General features: G+C 42.4%; 1 protein-coding gene across 5 annotated transcripts in view; it reads right to left on the reverse strand.

The window, feature by feature from the left end:
- Positions 1 to 21,747, reverse strand: part of TGFBR1 (transforming growth factor beta receptor 1) — a 464,518-nt gene that overhangs the window by 351,141 nt on the left and 91,630 nt on the right. For all 5 annotated transcript variants that reach the window (XM_069219636.1, XM_069219635.1, XM_069219632.1 and 2 more), the window contains one exon: positions 20,360 to 20,590. In XM_069219636.1, coding sequence (XP_069075737.1) covers positions 20,360 to 20,590 — 231 coding nt within the window. The remainder of the gene's footprint in view (positions 1 to 20,359; positions 20,591 to 21,747) is intronic.

Consider the following 21,747-nt stretch of genomic DNA (forward strand, 5'->3'; position numbering starts at 1 on the left):
TATGCAAGAAAATTGTAGGATATTGATTTTTTAATGCCTAAAATATCAAAGTCGATTTTGGGCAAAAGCACTGTTTAAACTGCATTTTCTTTCATTCAGAGTACTTTTTAAAGTGTCTCAGGCTTCAGTAAATGCATACATTTAGGTTTGATATATATTTGCAGGTTGTGCCTTCTTGTGATTCAATGAGTCAATGTGCCAGTACAAAGGCTTGTTTTAATATCAAGGTTGAAGGTTCTAACTTCAGCTGGGCCTACTGAGACGTTCATTCATTCGAGGTTGATGAAATATGTACCATTGCATGGGATTGCAACAAGCATTTATTCTAACAACTGGTATGTGTGTTATTAAGGTTTGTGAATTATTCACAGTAAATGTAGTTTAATAATTTGGAAATAGAGATATTTTTTTTAGCGCCTAAAAAGGAAAAAAATTTTTTTTAAATTGAGTGAATTATTGCAGGTTAGAAGGAAAATAGGAAGGCCTACTGTCTTTGACAGATTCAGAGTGGCAGAAGCTAGGAGAGCTACAGAGGCTGGCTCAAGTCACGCTGCTGAGATGCTATCTTTAGTTTTCCCATGAACATGGAGGAGGCTGTCATGTTGACACTTGTGACCTTTTAAATTAGGGCCTTGTCTCTGTGAAATGCAGAATGACCCTACGGGCCTCTAAAAGTGGGATTTCTGGTTTCTCCAGAAGAACATCAATACAATTAAAGAACTTAATTCCAAAGGGAAAATATTAAAAAAAGGGGTTTCTTCGAAGGTCCCAACATCATGTTAAATGCTCTGCAGAACTGATACATTTGTGTCTCCGCTCTAAAAAAATAAAATGATGCCTGCTAGTTGCTTTTATTTGACAGAAAACGAAGTGTTGCATTAAGTCTTAGACAGAAAATAAGATGCAGCCCTTTTCTAAAATTTTGAAGGCTACATGCCTTAATGAGAACGATTTGCCAATTAAGACTTATTTTTCACAGTGGAAATTGTAGGTGCCAAATTAATGTGGAGTGTCAGTGTAACAATTTTTACTTTTAGAAAGGTAAAACTAAGGTGGCTTGATGTTGCGAAGTAACTGACAAGAGGGTAACAGTTAAGTAATGGAAATTTATTTTTGTGTATTTGGTCCTATCATGAATTGTTCTTGCTGGTCCTGTATGTTAGAAGAGAAACAGTAAAGTTATATTTGACAGCAGATTTCCATTGCCTGGTGATCTACTGTCAAAAGGAGGGTAAGGATTTTAAACCTGACAAATTAAACAGGCCCAAATATTGGGTTTTGGGCTGCAGGTTCACAGTGCATAAAGTACATGACATGGTGTTGTGTGTCACCGCTTATTCACACATGCTATTGTTTTGTCTATGCTTTTTGTGCTTGATACACAGCAAGTATATCTGATGGCTTGACGTTTTGTGCGTTTTTATTTGTTTTTTGCATGTTTGTTGCTGCTTTTGATACTATTACAAGCTCCCCTGTGTTGTGAGGGGATGGTCATGACGGTGCCCATCGCTACGCAACAGTTGGTTGAACTTGTTCTGGTTACTAAATTCCACAGATAATGATATTTCATGCTGTGAACATAAGAGACAACACTTCACCAGTGCATGTCTATTTGGCTATAATGGTATTGAAGGAAAATAAAAAGAGATATACAGGATCAAACTGCGTCACCTGCAGTTAGTCACGTTACTGCCCCTTCCCTTAAAGGAACAGGCAGCCCTACATTTATGTAGCCTTGATTGGACCTAAGGATGAAATTATAGATCTGTGACTCAAGGTGGCCTAATTTCTATATTACATTAGTTAATGATGTTCTGTTTCCTAAGTAGCATATGGCTTTTGTTTCTTAAAAGAAAACCAGGTTTTCATTTTTTCCTGATGAAGGAACTGAAACATTAGCTAGGAGTACCGTATATGGTGTAGTCGCCAACGGTAGAGTTAAAATTTGTGTCACTTTGGCCTTTGTGTATCACCCGTACTCTCGGTGTTGTGTCACATGCCTGACTATCACCCAAATAATTTTTTGTTCTTCCTATAGATTTTTTTCTTTTGTTACTTCCCCTGACCAATGTCGCATCATGCTTAGTTATTGAGATTTTAGCTATGTCCTAGTCCCATTTCTCTTTTTCGAATTCCTTTCACCAGTCAGCCCTTTTATTATTATTGATGTATTGTTCAGGTTCACATTTCCAGACTGCAGTGATGTACCAGGGACCCCCATGTTATGTATAATTCCCTTTGGTATGACCAGACTGGTTTTCAAGAATTTGCCTTAGGCCTGCTTCAGTGTTTTCCAGCCTGACTGTCAGGGTAGCGATAGACTGGTTAACTGACTCAATATTATAGTAAGACAAGTTTTCCATCTCAATAGGAGATATCTTATGTTTACCTTTTTGAACATGACAAATTTTCAATGTCTATTTTAATTTGGTTTTCCGTTCCCTTCTGTTCCTGTTACTTTAATTTTTGGTGGGATCAGATGTGTCCTAATCATGCAAATGTCAGGACCCTCTAGTTCTTGTCTTTTTGTTTGCACATTTGACTATTAGCCTGTGTATTGCATAGTGCACCTGATGCACAGTTTTTAAAGGAAGGTTTTCTACATGTCCCTGATAATCGGTATCATGTGATTTCTCTATTGAGATGTTCTAAGATAAGGAGGAACAACTAGACTTAATCATTGAGGAAAATATGTGTTTACCCCATTAGACAATGCCACTGTGTGAGGAAATCCATTCAGATAGAATTCTCATGTAGCTATAGATGGCAGAGAATAATGGAAAGAACCCAATTAAAGATGCTAGAGACCCTGTTTTGCCCTTCTGCCTTTGTCTTTGTATTTTATGCCCATGGTGTATGGCTACTCCTTTGAAGATTGCAGACCACCTGCTTGCAGTGCCCTTGTTAAAAGCCATGAACTGTTTTTGTACTAAATTGAAGGAAACTAACAACTGTGGCACATTTCCCACGTCACTAGATTCTGCGGGTATCAAGTCATAATAACCTACAGGACATTGATTTAAGCCTAATTCCCATCAGTGACAGCTACAGATGAAAGACGGACGTCTTGGCCCTACAGTCTCAGCACCCAGAAAGTAGCAAAGCTGGACAGCGATCGCCAGCGCATGTTATCGTACTTGCTCCATCAGACGGCGTTGGACATCACAAAACCAAAGTTTCAGTGTAAAAGAGCTAAAGAGAAGGATTCCTGTTGTTGATGGCAGAGCTGTTTTGAGGTTTCATTTCTCTACCTGTCATGTGCTGGTAACCTCTGACAGTGTGCAATCCCTTGAGCCCCTTGGCCTGAGTTTTGGCCACACCCCCCCTTTTCTTTGCTCCAACGGAAGAAGGGCAGTGCACCGGAGATTTCAAGTTTGGAAAAAGGCACTATATTGTGGTGCCCATGAAAGAGCAGCTTGAGCGTCCTCTGACACTAAATAATGAGTGTTGGAGTCTGAAAGTGCTGCTGAGCTTGAGCTATTTCCCAATTGATGGTGCTTGGGTCTGCACGAGATGATTTGTGCCCTTGATCAATGAAGAGCACATTGTTTGTAGTGTCTGCCACAGAGGAGAGACACTGGTGCATTGCTTTAAGACATTGAGACTTTCGAGTGAGCTGTGGGTGTTTGCCAGGAGGGCACTCCAACTAAGCAGTACTTTTCTCACGAAGAGGCCTGAATTGAGAGGCCCATGCGAAAGGAAACAACAAAAGAAAATTTGATGGACAATAGAAGCCTGCCAGAGAGGCTTTTTGAACGGACTCTGGGCATAGTTGGGTTCACAAGAGGTTTCCGTGTGATTGCATAGACTAGGTGTTAGGAGACTGATTGTTTTGCTGGCATTGTTTTAAAGTACTATTCTGTTTAGTAAAAGCAGAATAAAGTCCATTTTCTGTGGAAAGAGTACCCCCTTTTCACCTTAGAGCATTGATGAGAGTCACCACTGTTCCACCTGAACATACAAAAATTACTGAAATGCAGAGGAGCCCTAAAAATGTTACTAGATAATTTTAGGATTTGCTTTTTGGTTAGGGTTGTGAAAAATTATTATTTCATTTGTAATAGTGGTCACTACTTTCTCCCGTTGTCTATATGTTCTTAACGTGTTTTCTAGTGTCTTTTAAACATGACGTTGTCATTTATGGGTGTGATTGTTTTTCTCTACTCAATTGACTCCTGCACCCACTTCCCAACCCATGTCTTTTCCTACTATTGTTTCTTTGCACTCTTTTCACCCTTTTCCTGAACATGAGCAGGTTAGAAGATCAGAATTCGTAAGCAATTCTTTTGTACAGCTTCTGCATCAACACTAGTTAGTAGTGAACATCACTAATTGTTGGGTGTGTGATCTTATGCCACCTACTGCAGATAGAGGTATTCCTTATTTTGTCCTGCCATATGTGGCCTTTTGTGCTACTTCATGTTCGAGGAGACCTGTCCAGAAGAGAGTTACCAAGTACTAGAATTTTGCTCCAGCAACATCTCAACGACTTTAGAAACATAGACCTGGACTCAGATTAGCATGAGAATAGGTTTATTGCCTATGTAAGGGCAAAAGGAGGGTTTGTGGTTCTAAAAATTCTGGACCCATGTAATTTACTTTGCCACAGCAGTACGATTTTAGTATCAAAAGACCGATAATGACTAGTACACTAAGCATGAGCATTTTCGCTCAATTCCAGCAGCGTTTTCACCTCGAAATCGCCATTTTCGTCCTGCACTCGTGGCTCCCATTTTATACACGCAGCCATTTTTAAAAGTTGCCCTCACATAGGCTTATAATACAGTCAGATTTGATTCCAAGGACACGTACACCTTGATTGACTTTTCTCTGACCTGGGCAAGCTGGAACCATTGCCTCAGGCCAAACCTGTTTGGTCAGTCCCTCTCCCAGTGGCCGAATCAGATAGCATCAAGGCACACCATGCCATAAAACCCTTATCGCTCACACACCCTGCCTAATCTTGCTCACACCTGCACCTGCTCTTTTCTTCGTCTTACTTTACGAGGGGGAGGTGCCCGTTTTTATTGGGGGTCCACACTTATCTGATGTAAAAAACTAGGCCTTGCCGGGTATTTTATTATGGGTTGGATGACATGAAATATGAGGTTTCATCATGACACTGTTTTTTCCTTTGTAGTGAAAACATGTGAATGACCAACCAAAATGTCAAGAATGTTTGCCTGAAGCTTAAAAAACTGTATATAAGGAAACCTGACTTTGCATTGACACACAGTCTCCTGAGAACATACAAACCGTGCTGTTGTACTTCTAGGACGCTTGTTACTTGGTTGCAGCCAATAAATTCGATCTTTGACTTCACCTAGAAGACTCTGAGTTTCTGTGGTCTGAATCAGGAAAGTACCCGAGGTCTTTGGGTGTACCCTGGCACCACTGGGTTACCGGATCAGTACCGGTTCTGAAAAACCCAGTACCTCATTAGTCAAAGCTTCAAGATCATCAAACCAACTGTCAAAATATCATCATTTTAGAAATAAATGCAGCATTCAATAACCATGTGTACATGCACTTATCAATTAATGTTGATAAAGCATTGGCACTTTGATCAGTAATTACTGTCATTATATCAATAAAGTATCTGAACTTCATACATGTGTGCGTTTTGTGTATACATTCAAATTATGAGAACACAATCATGCAAACAGCTCGAAGAGGGCATCACATTCTGTCTAAATAATATGCAACCACTGACTTAGCCCGAGAGGGCGCTGTACAACATGTACTTTTCTTTGGACACCTTCTGGCTACAACAACTGCAACCACAGACTTAGCCCCTAGAGGGTGCTAGCTGTAGAGCACATGCCCCAGCTTTTTGAATGCTTGAAAACCTGAATAAAATCCTGGGTTGGTCCTCCTTTTGGAGACCCTGTAAACTTAGGGTCAGTACTTTCTTGAAAGCTCCTTGGGTCACTGGAGGAGCTGTGGCACCTCTGCTCTCATATTTTAGGTAAATGGTGGTGGTCCGCGTCCTGGTGCCGCCTCAAGAAGCAGGAATGGGTTTGTCATTTTCTAGCTTCACAGGGCATTATGGGGCGCTCCTCCAGGAATGTGCATACCTTTTTAGCTGCTTCAGTAGTTTGTTTAAATCTGCTGAGGGTAATTTCCTTTTCGTTTCTTTCTTTCTTTTTGTTTGTATCCTGGGGGTGCCCTATTCCACCTGGGCAGCCCACAGGCCTTGGCTCTTTTGGTTAGCCTAGGGGGCCCACCCATGGCTGTCCCAGCCTGTTCCAGCACAGACATCCTCACCTCTGCTGCCCGCAGAAACCGGAAGTACTCTTTTCCCCTGCCTGCTCCTGCAGACAGGGCACTCTCTGCAGTGGTCGCCACTCATTCCCCCAGACAGGAAGAGGGGCAGGTCACCACCGATGGGAGAAGTGCAGTAGCACTACCCATCCTTTTCTTCATCCGGGCCCTGGCTTACTTCACTATTACGCTTTGTCTCCTTGCAGTGGTGGGGACCCGGACTTGGAGGTCCCTGCCTCCATAATAAAAATCCAGTTCTTGTTTCTAGAGAGGGAACCTCACGCAGGACTCTCCCAGGGAAACATTTAGGAGTTGATCCTTGCAGTGACCCCCGGGGCCTGGCCCACCTCAGGGGCATTTACCAAGACTTTAGCGGAGCTCCATGCATTCCATTACAGTGCTGTGAGAATTAAAGGTCATATCAATTTCCTGCTATCTCAGACCCCACTGGGCTGATTTGCTCCATCTTGGGCTCAGTGTGCTCCTGGTGGCTAGCCCTACCCACCTGGAGTAGTTTCCCTAGGCCTCCTGGTCCCTAAGGTGACAAACCTTGCAGGGAGCTGGTTTCACTGGCTTCCTTCACCAGCCTTTTTTTTGTACTCCTACTGGCCTGTCTCCAGACTCAAAGAATTTGTACAGCAACACATCCGGCGGGACCAGCAACCTCTGAGGACTCCGAGGACTGCCCTGCACGTAAAGGACCAAGAAACTCCTGAGAACAGCGGTACTGTTCAGAAACTGCAACAAGTTTGCAACTTTGAAACAACTTTTAAAGAGACTATCACTTCCCGCTGGAAGGGTGAGACATCACACTCTGCACCCGACGCCCCCGGCTCAAGTTTGGAGAAACCAACACCGCAGAGAGGACTCCCAGGCAACTCCAACGACGTGGACACCCTGAGTCGACCCCTCCTCCCCCTTACAGCGACGCCTGCAGAGAGGATCCAGAGGCTCCCCCTGACCGCGACTGCCTGGTAACAAAGGAACCCGATGCCTGGACCAAGCACTGCACCCGCAGCCCCCAGGACCGAGAGAAACCACCTACCAGTGCAGGAGTGTCCAGCAGGCAGCCCTCATCCTAGCCCAGTCAGTGGCTGGCCCGAGAAGCCCCCCTGTGCCCTGCCTGCATCGCCAAAGTGACCCCCAGGTTCCTCCACTGCTTTCAATAGCAAACCCGACGCCTACTTTGCCTACTGCACCCGGCCACCTCTGTGCCGCTGAGGGTGCTTTTTGTGAGCTTGTGTGTGTCCCCCCCCCAGTGCTCTACAAAACCCCCCGGTGTGCTCCTCGAGGACGCAGGTACTTACCTGTAAGCAGACTGGGACCGGAGCACCCCTGTTCTTCATATGCGCTTATGTGTTATGGGCCCTCCTTTGACCTCTGCACATGACCGGCCCTGTGTTGCTGGTGCTGTGGCTTTAGAGTTGCCTTGAACCCCCAACGGTGGGCTGCCCATGTCCAGGAGACTGACTGTGTAAGTGCTTTACTTAACTGAGAAAACTAACAAACTTACCTCCCTCAGGAACTGTTGATTTTTGCACAGTGTCCACTTTTAAAATAGCTTATTCCCATTTGAACCTATACTGTGTATATTACTGCTTCCCTACTTACCTGTGTGGAGTACCTTGCATTTTATAGAAAGTTGAGAGCACATAGGAAGCAAGTCATAGGATATGGGCGCTCACAGTGAGTCAATATAATAGCATTAACTTTCCAATTTTAACATGGTGCTCCTGGCAAGAGGATCTTCCTAACTCCTCTAATGTTTCCAGGGAAACTCACAATGACAAAAACACAGCTGTCAGGGCACCCATGAATATGTAATTCCAAGTGAGTAATATATCAATATGTAATGTATAATGGCATTAATACCATGGAGAGTTTCAAGCTCAATTTATTCTTCAACAGAAAAGTTCATCATAGTAACCACAGAATTGTCCTTTGACATCCATGTTCATGTAGTAAACACAGTATTGAAGTCAGTATCCATGTAGCACATACAGCCACAGCCAACACGTGTTTCGTCCTATGAGAACAGTACTCTCACGGACTTCATCAGGGCTGAAAATAAATGAGAACAGTCACTACTTCATAACATGTGTACAGAACCGTCAAGAGCAGACCATAAAATATATCTTATCTAAGTTAAAGCACAAAACTGCTTTAACTTTATAGGCAATGTTATCATATTTTGTGATTTTAATAATTTTATTGTGGTGATGGGACTATATGTTAGTTCCCACCAGATGAATGATCACAAGAAGTCACAAATTATATGTTTTCGTTTTAGGATCTCACAAATTGTCACGATAAGATATATTTTATGGTCTGCTCTTGACGGTTCTGTACACATGTTATGAAGTAGTGACTGTTCTCATTTATTTTCAGCCCTGATGAAGTCCGTGAGAGTACTGTTCTCATAGGACGAAACACGTGTTGGCTGTGGCTGTATGTGCTACATGGATACTGACTTCAATACTGTGTTTACTACATGAACATGGATGTCAAAGGACAATTCTGTGGTTACTATGATGAACTTTTCTGTTGAAGAATAAATTGAGCTTGAAACTCTCCATGGTATTAATGCCATTATACATTACATATTGATATATTACTCACTTGGAATTACATATTCATGGGTGCCCTGACAGCTGTGTTTTTGTCATTGTGAGTTTCCCTGGAAACATTAGAGGAGTTAGGAAGATCCTCTTGCCAGGAGCACCATGTTAAAATTGGAAAGTTAATGCTATTATATTGACTCACTGTGAGCGCCCATATCCTATGACTTGCTTCCTATGTGCTCTCAACTTTCTTTGATGTTAAACATAGGGGTGCTGCTCCAGCCTTTTGCATTGTATGTTTTGATTATTCTTTGATTGGAGTGCTTTGCTTCGTTTGTACTTTATATTGTAAATATGGACCGTGATAAACTAGCAGCAGACATCTTTGGTAGTTTAGAGCAGACAGGGACTATACCTAAACTTTATACAGCGGGTGCCCAGCACACCAAAATGGGGCTTCGTGACAAATTTTTCAAATTAGAAAAATTGAAGAAACAGGAGGTGTCTAAATGGTGGGATGGAGCAACCTTAAAACAATATGTAAAACTTCACAGGATACCTAGAGGTCTAAGATCACATATTTTTCCTACCTTTGATGATCTTGATCCAGACTTATTGGACAATTGGGAACAAGAAATAGTATCAAGTTCTTTTAGACTAATGAATATTCTGATAGAAAACTCGGAGAGGAAAATCACTAAATTACAAACAGAAATTGCTGAATTAGAAACAGATATTAACAAAATGAACATGGAGGAACCAACGGCTAAGAATTATAAAATTCTTAATGAAATTATGGAACTGCATCAAAATGAGATTACACAAAGGAAGGCACGCAAACTTAGGCGAGATGAGTTGGATTACAAAAATGGTAGGATCTTTACATTCTCCCATAAATATGATCATTTATCCAAAAGAAGTGCGTCCCCATTAAGTTCTGATTTAGGCTCCTCATCCTCACTAAATAGTGCTTCTACCAGCAACAGTGATTTAAGTGCTATTTCCAACACTTCCAGACAGGACAGGTCAGCACAACCCTCTTTTTTAGCAGAGGTCCAAAGGATAAGGCAGGGACAATGGGAACTAGGCCGACGCAAGATAGACCCAGGAAAATCAGGCGGGGTGGCAGAGGAGGAACACGCAAATACAAGACAAGGAATGCAGACAAGATCATGGAACAGGGGGAAATAGACAATTCTGATATTGGTTCTATCAATGTAATTAACCTCTCCAACTTGGAGCTTACTTCTCATGACCTTACACTTCTTGGCAAGGGACTAGGGTTCTGTCCAGGAGAGTTTGGAGACTTTCAGAATACGAAAATTGATTTTTTCAAATTTATTAGACGTCTAAAACTGAAAAAATATTTTGCGAATCATTCTGACAACAGGGACAATATCATCTCCCTGGATGGTCTTAATGAAGACCAACAGTTGTCCATTAAGGATGTTCAAGACACGGCCACTCTATTGTCTATAGCGGACTGCGAACAGGATCCTACCACTATAACTCAAATTTTATCGGATCTAGATATCCCATCAGACTCACTGCCTAGTGGTTTAAAAAGCAAATCAATGTGGACACCAACCCTTAATAGGGATAACTGTATAGAAACCTTTTTCAGAGTGGTCTGGCGTGATTTTAATAAACTAGAATCAAAGAATGACAGTCGCCATTATATTTGGCATCAGAACCTCACCCAAAAGGAAATGACTAACTTGAGACTATTACGTACCAATGGGGAGATTACCATAAGAGAGGCAGATAAGGGGGGAAATATTGTAGTAATGAACACCTCAGATTATGATCAGGAGATTTATAGGCAACTAGGGGATGTGACCTGTTATGAAAAGATGATATCAGACCCTATCCCCGCACTTACGAATAAAATCAATAAATTTCTACATGACTGTTTTACTCAATCACTTTTAAAAGAAGATGAGTATATGTACCTTCGTATTCACAGACCCAGGAATCCTTGTATATATATACTACCTAAAGTACATAAGAGTCTCACTTCCACTCCTGGCAGGCCTATTGTTTCAGGCATCGATGGTCCAACTGAGAGACTGTCGGAATATGTTGACATTTTTTTACAGCCTTGTGTAGGAAACTTACCTTCCTATATTAAGGATACGAAACATATTCTCAGCATACTCATGGATATAACATGGGAACCAGGGATGATTTTAGTTACACTAGATGTCACCTCCCTTTATACCAGCATTAACCATGAACAAGGAAAGGAGGCACTACGTCTCTTCCTCTACAAAAGACCGGCGAACCTATATGGCCATACCCAAATGCTAATAAAGATGGTAGATCTGATCTTAAACAATAATGTATTTTTATTTAAAAATGATTGGTATCGCCAAAAGCAAGGTGTCGCTATGGGATCCAAATTCTCACCGGCCTATGCGAATCTCTTTATGGGAATGTTTGAGCAAAATATGATCTGGAGTAAAGAGGGTAGTAAATGGATCTCTGATATACTCTATTGGGGCAGATATATCGATGATTGTTTGATGATCTGGACTGGCGACTCACAAGAACTTGACAACTTCATTAACTATTTAAATAATAATGAGTATAACATTCACTTTACTTCTGAACGAAGTGTGACTAACATTGCCTTTCTTGACGTGGAACTTCTGATTTGCAACAACAAAATAGAAAGTCGTCTTTACAGAAAGAGTACTTCCTGTAACTCTATCCTACACGCAAAGAGCGCACATCCAGTTCATCAAATTAATGCGATACCTTATGGTGAGATGGTTAGGGCGAGGCGCAATTGTAGTCTTGAGGAAGATTTTGGCCTATGTATACAAGATATGAGCATGAGATTCAAAGCACGGGGACACTCCACTAAGGTGATAGACAAAGCTCGGAATAGGGCTTTACGTCTGTCCAGATCAGACACACTGGGTCAAAAATTGAGAACTAAGGATAATGGTATCCGCTGTATTGCGAATTTCACAAAAACGGCTACTTTATTACGTAAATGTATGAACAGACATTGGTCTATTCTAACAGCAGATCCTACTCTGAAAAAAGTGATCCCGGCTACCCCACTGTTTACTTATAGAAGAGGCAGAACTCTTAAAAATTTGCTATGTTCTAATTTTCGCTGTAAACCAACTCAGACTAACTGGCTTACCAGCCATGGAAAGGGTTTCTTTAAGTGTGGACATTGTGGAATGTGTAGATGGGCCAAGTCAGGCATCTCCACATTCACCAGCTGTACTGGGACGCCATACAACATTAACCACAATATTACATGTGATAGTAATTTTGTCATCTACATGATCATGTGCAAGTGTGGCCTATACTATGTAGGCAGTACTATCAGACCACTCAGAGTTAGGGCGAGTGAACATTTCAGAGCTTTGAGACAAGGTGACGAGAGATACCCTATAGTAAACCATATGCGACACTGTCCTAAACAAAAAAACATTGTTGGTTTTGAATTCTTTGGATTTGATCAGGTAAATAGAGACCCCAGAGGTGGCAATAGGGAATTAGCCCTCAGGAGAAAAGAATGTTATTGGATTTTGAAACTCAGAGCGGTGGAGGAGGGTCTCAATACCAACTTTGAAATGGAATACTATTTGGGAACGTAAGAATAATCACTGATATTCATGCATCATCTTTACAATCTACTCTCCTCTCATTCTGACTTACTAAGTTCATTAAGCATATGTTATTCATGAAACCTACCTCAAGTGTAGTCTTTTGATTATATTGTGTCTCATCTATACACAAGTCACTGGGTCAAATGCTATGTGAATTGATTATACTGACTGGTGCCCAACTCAGAGGGACATATACTCTATATTTGCGGCATGCATAAATACTCATTTGGAGAGATCAGATACATATTTGTGTTAGAACAGGAATACATAGTAATGCAATGGTAGATCATTAACTGTCTCAGGTTTGCTTGTTTGTAATCCAAACCATGGTGTAATTTATATGTTTTAGGTATACTTGCTAGTGTGTTGTCTATACATAATATGAGTGGGGCATGACACGTTCACGTGTACTTTTCCCCTTTCTCCTTTCACACCAAACACTCACGTATAGACCTCTGGGTTTTTCGTATTAATCTATTCAGTTGGGCTGTGCGAGGGATACTACTACTTCACCTACATATATCTTGTTAGATGCGGTAATAAACAATTATGGTTACAACCAGATATCTTGGGGGAAGGAGTTCTCCCCATAGGCCATTATCTTGACACGGATGGTGGCGGTATGCAACTTAAGGAATTCCTCACAGTTATTGCTGTATTGCATGACTTAGGCTAATAAGAATTTGGGAGGATACTTATTTTACTTTTTTTACTCGTTATGTATTTGTTGTTTATACCGATTATTAATATACATCAAGCTCGGGGTATATGCAGTTCCAAAATGGCGCCCATTACGGGAGATAGTTCTTCTTTTCCTCTCGTGTCCTGTTGAAGGCTGGTCCTTCTCTCCTTTTCTAAGATGGCGCCCATACTTATGGGTTAGTCCATTTTCTATTACTTCACTACTAACGCGCGGAGGCTTTAAATTTCAATCCTCCTCCGTTAGTTCGACGTTCGAGATTAATTACCGATACAGAGGACGCCGCGGGGGGATTTCGACCGCGGTCGTTGCCTTTCTTGATGATGGATACTTACGTACACGATAGGTGAGATACTGAATTTGGTCATTGGGGACCTGGTGACTTGATGTCTCAGTATTACTTTTGGGGATATTTCCTAATCATGTTCATTTATATTTAGCATGCCTAAATTGCAGCATATAATAATTTTTCTTTCCGATTTCTTTCTTCACTCTGCATACTTAGGAAACGGTTCTTGAATACTTCATTTGCATCCTAATGTTGGATATTATATATATTTTACTCAGGTCAGTCTGGGACCTTTTGGTCACATTTGCTTGTACCCTCATTTGGGGACGGGTTTTTTTATTTAGACATGCAGGAGACTTAGTTGATTATATAGTGGATCTATGATTATTTTCCACAGACTCTGGACGGTTCTTAATGATACTGGTTATACACGTAGATATAATTTGAGTTAAGGTATGTTTCGAACTATGGGTTTTTCACTGTTTATTATGAAGGGCTCTGGTGGTGTTTCTGTTATCTTACATTGGGTAAGCTATTATTACATTGCGCACTTTGGTGTTGACTGGGTGTCTGGGGTGACTTTTCTTTGGACTTTATAAACATGCATACTCATATTGTGATAAACTTTGTACACATGGGTTATTCACATATATATTCCCATTTTGTGCTTTAACTTTATAGGCAATGTTATCATATTTTGTGATTTTAATAATTTTATTGTGGTGATGGGACTATATGTTAGTTCCCACCAGATGAATGATCACAAGAAGTCACAAATTATATGTTTTCGTTTTAGGATCTCACAAATTGTCACGATAAGATATATTTTATGGTCTGCTCTTGACGGTTCTGTACACATGTTATGAAGTAGTGACTGTTCTCATTTATTTTCAGCCCTGATGAAGTCCGTGAGAGTACTGTTCTCATAGGACGAAACACGTGTTGGCTGTGGCTGTATGTGCTACATGGATACTGACTTCAATACTGTGTTTACTACATGAACATGGATGTCAAAGGACAATTCTGTGGTTACTATGATGAACTTTTCTGTTGAAGAATAAATTGAGCTTGAAACTCTCCATGGTATTAATGCCATTATACATTACATATTGATATATTACTCACTTGGAATTACATATTCATGGGTGCCCTGACAGCTGTGTTTTTACCTTGCATTTTATGTATCTACTTAAAATCTTGAATCTTGTGGTTCTAAAATAAATTAAGAAAATATATTTTTCTATATAAAAACTATTGGCCTGGAGTTAAGTCTTTGAGTGTGTGTTTCTCATTTATTGCCTGTGTGTGTACAACAAATGCTTAACACTACCCTCTGATAAGCCTACTGCTCGACCACACTACCACAAAATAGAGCATTAGAATTATCTAATTTTGCCACTATCAACCGCTAAGGGCAACCCTTGGACTCTGTGCACACTATCTCTCACTTTGAGATAGTATATACAGAGAAATTGCAGGCTTGGGGCACCAATATACATGTCGCCCTTCCACAATAACCAGACAGACTCGAGAAAGTATAGATGGACCTCAATATACTCTTCACCTCTAATGCAGAATCTATGCTCCAAAAATTGAAGGCTCACCACTATGAACAGGGACAAAAGGCAGGCAAGCTGCTAGCAGTTCAGATAAGACAGAGAGACCGGGATGGCTCTGAATGCTATTAAGATTGAATCTGTCCAAATCTTCAGACTTCTGTGGGCGATAACATCTGCATTTTCTGACTACTACTGGGACCTCTACCCCCCGAGGTGGTCACACACCTGGCCCAGATAGAAGACCTCTTCAGCAAAATACACTTACCCCTTCAATGAGGCAGGCAAGGAGGTAGCTCCAATGCGGGCCACTGGCCGACGCCCGCACTACCTCCCTGGTGCGGGTCACGACCAGTGGCTGACACCAGGGAGGGTGTTAATAAATATATTTTTTTGTTTCTCACCCCGGGAGGCACGGAAGCTTCCGTGTCTCCCGCCGCCCCCCACACCCCACCCGCCCCTTTGTGACGTCAGCGTGCCGCCCCTGAAAGTGTTTCCTAGCCCCCCGGTCGCAGCACAGCTGCGATCGGGGGCCAGGAAACACCACTAGACGTCAGGGATTTCACTTGGGGGGGATCGCGCCACCCCCCCAGGGGAATTTTTTAAAATAAATAAATAAAAGGACAGGGGGTCGCCCGTGGGCAGGGCGACCCCCTGTGGGGGCAATATTTTTTTTTTATGTTGTAGGGTTTCCCTGGGGGCCATTTTGGCCCCCAAGGAAACCATACAACAACTAAAAAAAATAGATCTATATATAGATCTATATATATAGATAGATCTATGTAGATATATCTATAGATATATCTATGTAGATCGATATATATATATATATATATATATAGATATATCTATATATATCAATCAATCAAAGAGATTTATAAAGCACGCTACTCACCCGTGAGGGTCTCAAGGCGCTTGGGGGGGGGCGGGGGGGAGGGAAAGGGGCTGGGAGGATCACTGTTCGAAAAGCCAGGTTTTGAGGCCCTTCCTGAAAAGAAGTAGGTTTTGGGTCTTGCGAAGGTGGGTTGGGAGGGCGTTCCAGGTTTTGGGTGCAAGGTAGGAGAAGGATCTGCCCCCGGTGGTGGTGTGTTTGATGCGGGAGACAGAGGCGAGAGAGAGGTCAGCTGAGCGGAGGTTTTGTGTGGGGTTGTGGAAGGTGACTCATTGAGGTAGGCAGGGCCTATGTTGTGGAGTGATTTGTGTGCGAGGATGAGGATCTTGAAGGTGATCCTTTTGTCAATGGGGAGCCAGTGGAGGGATATGAGGTGTGGAGAGATGTGTTCGTGTCGGGGGAGGTCGAGGATGAGTCGTGCTGCTGAGTTCTGGATGCGTGTAGTTTGCGCTTGAGTTTTAGGAGTGGTGCCGGCGTAGAGGGCGTTTCCGTAATCAAGTCTGCTGCTGATGACTGCGTGAGTGACAGTTTTTCTCGTCTCTGTGGGGATCCATTTGAATGTTTTTTTCAGTATACAGAGTGTGTTGAAGCATGAGGAGGTGACAGCGTTGATTTGTTGGGTCATCGAGAGGGAGGAGTCTAGGATGATGCCGAGGTTGCGTGCGTGGTTGGCGGGGGTGGGTGCAGGGCCTTGCGTGGTGGGCCACCATGAGGGGTCCCAGGTGTTTTTGTATGGGCCAAAGAGGATTATTTCGGTTTTGCTCGAGTTGAGTTTCAGGTGGTTGGCTGTCATATATATATCACTTTTGTCAATATGTGTGTGGTTTCCCTGGTGGGAAAAGGGTCAGACTTGTCTAGTGGCAGTTTTAGTGCCATAAAGAAGCGCAAAAGGTTTATATGCTTACTGCAAAGAGCAAATCTGTATTTTATGTAAATAGCTGAGTACATTAGTAAAGTCAGCCATTACCTGTGCTATAATACCAATGAAATGTATGTGCGGGTGGAGGGCGGCTATGGAGAGATGAAGGGCACTTTTGCTGGGTGGTAATGAGGGAATCGAGGAGGAGGGGGTGGGAGCACTAATAATGATTGTTGGACTGGGCGCAGGAGGTGCTAAAGACTGACGAATGGTATGTGACAAGGTGTTTTTTGAGTGTCTTGAAAGAACGTGCTGATTGAGGGAAGAAGCGCAGGTAAGGAGGCCTCTACTGTTGCATGTATCTCACATACACCATTGATTTTGTGACTGTCTACGTAGGCTAGTGTTTTAGAGCAACAGTTTAGCCAATAGCAGAGATGGCATCTTGATGGATGACTGCTGCCTGCACTCGGGTTATAGAGGACCGCTCTGACATAGGATCAGAGACTGAGACAGCATCTGAGGGATAGGACAATGGCGCAGACTCTGGGAGTGATTTTTCAGTTGGAGGAGTCCCATTCGATAACTCCTCTTCCAGTACATTATGAGGGAGGTGATGAGGACAGTCCTGCTGTCCCTTCGCAAGCGGTTTGTGCAACTGGGTAATAGTGGGTTAGCCCAACCCAGAGAGCAGGTGAATGAGGGAGGGAGAGGGGGAGGGAGAGGGAGAGGGAGAGGGGGAGGGGGAGAGGGAGAGGGAGAGGGAGAGGGAGGGGGAGAGAGGGAGAGGGAGAGGGGGGGAGAGGGAGATATATATATATATATATATATATATATATATATATATATATATATATATATATATATATATATATATATATATATATATATATATATTGATCGATCTCTTGGGAGCTCCCCAATTTAGTTCAGCCCCAACTTCCACCACCCAAATCGTATTGTGGAGACATCAAAATTATCTATGACAAAAGAAACTGGTTTTGTAAGGCAGGCACCTGTGTTTTTGGTCCTGGGTTCGGCGGCCATATAGAGAAACACACTAAACCCAAACATTTCTGGAAACTAGACATTCGGGGGAGTCCACAGAGGTGTGACTTGTGTGGATTCCCCAAAGTTTTCTTACCCAGAATACCCTGCAAAGCTGAAATGTTGAATAAAAACTCTATTTTTCTCGCATTTCTGTCACACAAACTACAGGAATATGCTGGGATCCACAACATTCCTACCACCCAGTGACTCCTCACCTGTCCTGATAAAAACACTACCCCACTTGAGTGCCTACACCTAGTGCCTGCGTCAGGAATGGATCACCCCAGGGTCAACAGCTGCCTCATGTAAGGCCCAACATTGACCGTTGTGTGATCTATTCCTGTCGCGGGCACCAGGCCTACCCACACAAGTGAGGTATCATTTTTATCAGGAGACTTGGGGGAACGCTGGGTGGAAGGAAATTTGTGGCTCCTCTCAGATTCCAGAACTTTGTGTCACCGAAATGTGAGGAAAACGTGTTATTTTAGCCACATTTTGAGGTTTGCAAAGGATTCTGGGTAACAGAACCTGGTCAGAGCCCCACAAGTCACCTCATCTTGGATTCCCCTGGGTTTCTAGTTTTCAGAAATGCACTGGTTTGCTAGGTTTCCCCAGGTGCTGGCTGAGCTAGAGGCCAAAATCTACAGGTAGGCACTTTGCAAAAAAACACCTCTGTATTCTGTCAAAAAATGTGATGTGTCCACGTTGTGTTTTGGGGCATTTCCTGTCGCGGGCGCTAGGCCTACCCACACAAGTGAGGTATCATTTTTATCGGGAGACTTAGGGGAACGCTGGGTGGAAGGAAATTTGTGGCTCCTCTCAGATTCCAGAACGTTCCGTCACCGAAATGAGAGGAAAACGTGTTTGTTTAACCACATTTTGAGGTTTGCAAAGGATTCTGGGTAACAGAACCTGGTCAGAGCCCCACAAGTCACCCCATCTTGGATTCCCCTAGATCTCTAGTTTTCAAAAATGCATAGGGTTGGTAGGTTTCCCTAGGTGCCGGCTGAGCTAGAGGCCAAAATCCACAGCTAGACACTTTGCAAAAAACAGCTCTGTTTTCTGTAAAAAAAAATGGAATGTGTCCACGTTGTGTTTTGGGGCATTTCCTGTCACGGGCGCTAGGCCTACCCACACAAGTGAGGTATCATTTTTATCGGGAGACTTGGGGGAACATAGAATAGCAAAACAAGTGTTATTGCCCCTTATCTTTCTCTACATTTTTTCCTTCCAAATATAAGAGAGTGTGTAAAAAAGACGTCTACTTGAGAAATGCCCTGCAATTCACATGCTAGTATGGGCACCCCGGAATTCAGAGATGTGCAAATAACCACTGCTCCTCAAAACCGTATCTTGAGCCCATTTTGGAAATGCAAAGGTTTTCTTGATACCTATTTTTCACTCTTCATATTTCAGCAAATGAATTGCTGTATACCCAGTATAGAATGAAAACCAACTGCAGGGTGCAGCTCATTTATTGGCTCTGGGTACCTAGGGTTCTTGATGAACCTACAAGCCCTTTGTATCCCCGCAACCAGAAGAGTCCAGCAGACAAAACGGTATATTGCTTTCAGAAATCTGGCATCACAGGAAGAAGTTACAGCATAAAACAAAGAAAAATGGCTGTTGTTTTCAGCTCAATTTCAATATTTTTTAATTTCAGCTGTTATTTTCTGTAGGAAAACCTTGTAGGATCTACACAAATGACGCCTTGCTGAATTCAGAATTTTGTCTAGTTTTCAGAAATGTTTAGCTTTCCGGGATCCAGCTTTGGTTTCATACCCATTCCTGTCACTAACTGGAAGGAGGCTGAAAGCACCAAAAATAGTAAAAATGGGGTATGTCCCAGTAAAATGCCAAATTTGTGTTGAAAAATGTGGTTTTCTGATTCAAGTCTGCCCGATCCTGAAAGGTGGGAAGATAGGGATTTCAGCACCAGAAACCCTTTGTTGATGGCATTTTCAGGGAAAAAAACACAAGGTTTCTTCGGCAGCCCTTTTTTCCAATTTTTTTGGAAAAAACGAAATTTTCACTGTATTTTGGCTATTTTCTTGGTCTCCTCCAGGGGAAACCACAAACTCTGGGTACCATTAGAATCCCTAGGATGTTATGAAAAAAGGACGCAAATTTGGCATGGTTAGCTTATGTGGACAAAAAGTTATGAAGGCCTAAGCGCGAACTACCCCAAATACCAAAAAAAGGGCTCAGCACGGGGGTGGGGGGGAAGGCCCAGCAGCTAAGAGGTTAAAGGAACATGAATTAATACAGAACAGCATCCAATTAACAGTTTCTCAAGGAAACAGATTAACATGCTGGATGAACAACAGAAACCCAATTAGGAAAAGGTATTTTAATCTTGTACAATATTTAGTTGCATTCGACACCTCCACGTGCGAGTTATTTCGCTTAAAATTAGAATTCACTTTTCTCTTCTTCTTGACACAAAGATATTTAAAAAAAAGTTGGCAGCCTCTAAAAACCAATGGTAGACCTTCTAAATCAAGTCTTCAAAACATAGGGGTTCATTTTAGCAAATCTGAATAAAATTGAACAGACCTTTATTATCTGCTGCTATAAATCCAAGAATATTTTCATGACGAAGCATGACTGTTTGATAAATTTCTGCTTCTCGAAACCAAGAGCGTTCTTCCCTTGAAGAGAATATCTTAACTGCCACTTCTTCTCCTCTCCATTTACCTCTCCAAACTTCACCAAACCGACCTTTTCCAATGCTTTCTTGCAAAACAATTGTTCGTGCAATTGTTCTCTGAACAAGCAGCGGTAGGCCTGGAATCACATTGAAATAAAAAAATAAAAAAAGAAGTTTAACTTCCAGTGGAGAAATGAAGAAACCAAAAAAATATATAATGCTTTTGCTACTTTTGTTACCAATTTATACTTTCTCTTTATGGACCACTCTATAATTATGCACTAACACACATTATTAAGAAAAATGGTAATAAAGTACTACTGCTCAAGTCAACCTAAACGGGTCACTAATGTTAACATGGTATAGGTTTAGTTTATCTGTCTATGGTAATCGTCACAGCCATTTCAAGAAACAAGTACATGCTACCAAACTGCAACAAAAAAAAGAATCTGTGATTTTACAATATTTGGACTCCACAAATTGCACATCACTGGAGCAGCTGAAGAGTTCCTGAAGTGATGCAGCTGACGTCCCACGCTGGAAGGATTGCAGTCAGTCAGTGGTGTGGAAAAACCACCAACAAGCCTTGGCAAAGGTCGTGGAAGAAGAAATGTGGAGCTGCAGGGGACCAGCAAGGTCCAGAGGGGCTCAACCCCCAGAAGGGAGTCCCGGGTACCTCGCAAAGAAGAGGCAGCCCCTACAGGTGACCCACAGGCAGCAAGCACAGGAGTAGCGGTGAGGCCAACGCAGAACACCTAGAAAGGAGTCCCACGTCGCTGGAGAAGCGTGCAGAGGGCCATTGTGAGAAAGTAGCCTCTTTCTAGCCTTGTTACCCCCACTTTTGGGCTGTTTGTGTGTATATGTCAGGGTGTTTTCACTGTCTCACTGGGATCCTGCTAGCGAGGGCCCAGTGCTCATAGTGAAAACCCTATGTTGTCAGTATGTTTGTTATGTGTCACTGCGACCCTGCTACCCAGGACCCCAGTGGTCATAAGCTTGTGGCCTATATGTATGTGTTCCCTGTGTGATGCCTAACTGTCTCACTGAGGCTCTGCTAACCAGAACCTCAGTGGTTATGCTCTCTCTGCTTTCCAAATTTGTCACTAACAGGCTAGTGACTAAATTTACCAATTCACATTGGCATACTGGTACACCCATATAATTCCCTAGTATATGGTACTGAGGAACCCAGGGTATTGGGGTTCCAGGAGATCCCTAAGGGCTGCAGCCTTTCTTGGGTTGGGTTCGAACATAGGAAGGCCGGATCTTGTTCAGAAGGTTGGTATTTTTTCTG

This window comes from Pleurodeles waltl, chromosome 2_2 (assembly GCF_031143425.1).
Source record: "Pleurodeles waltl isolate 20211129_DDA chromosome 2_2, aPleWal1.hap1.20221129, whole genome shotgun sequence".
NCBI classification, from domain to species: Eukaryota; Metazoa; Chordata; class Amphibia; order Caudata; family Salamandridae; genus Pleurodeles; species Pleurodeles waltl.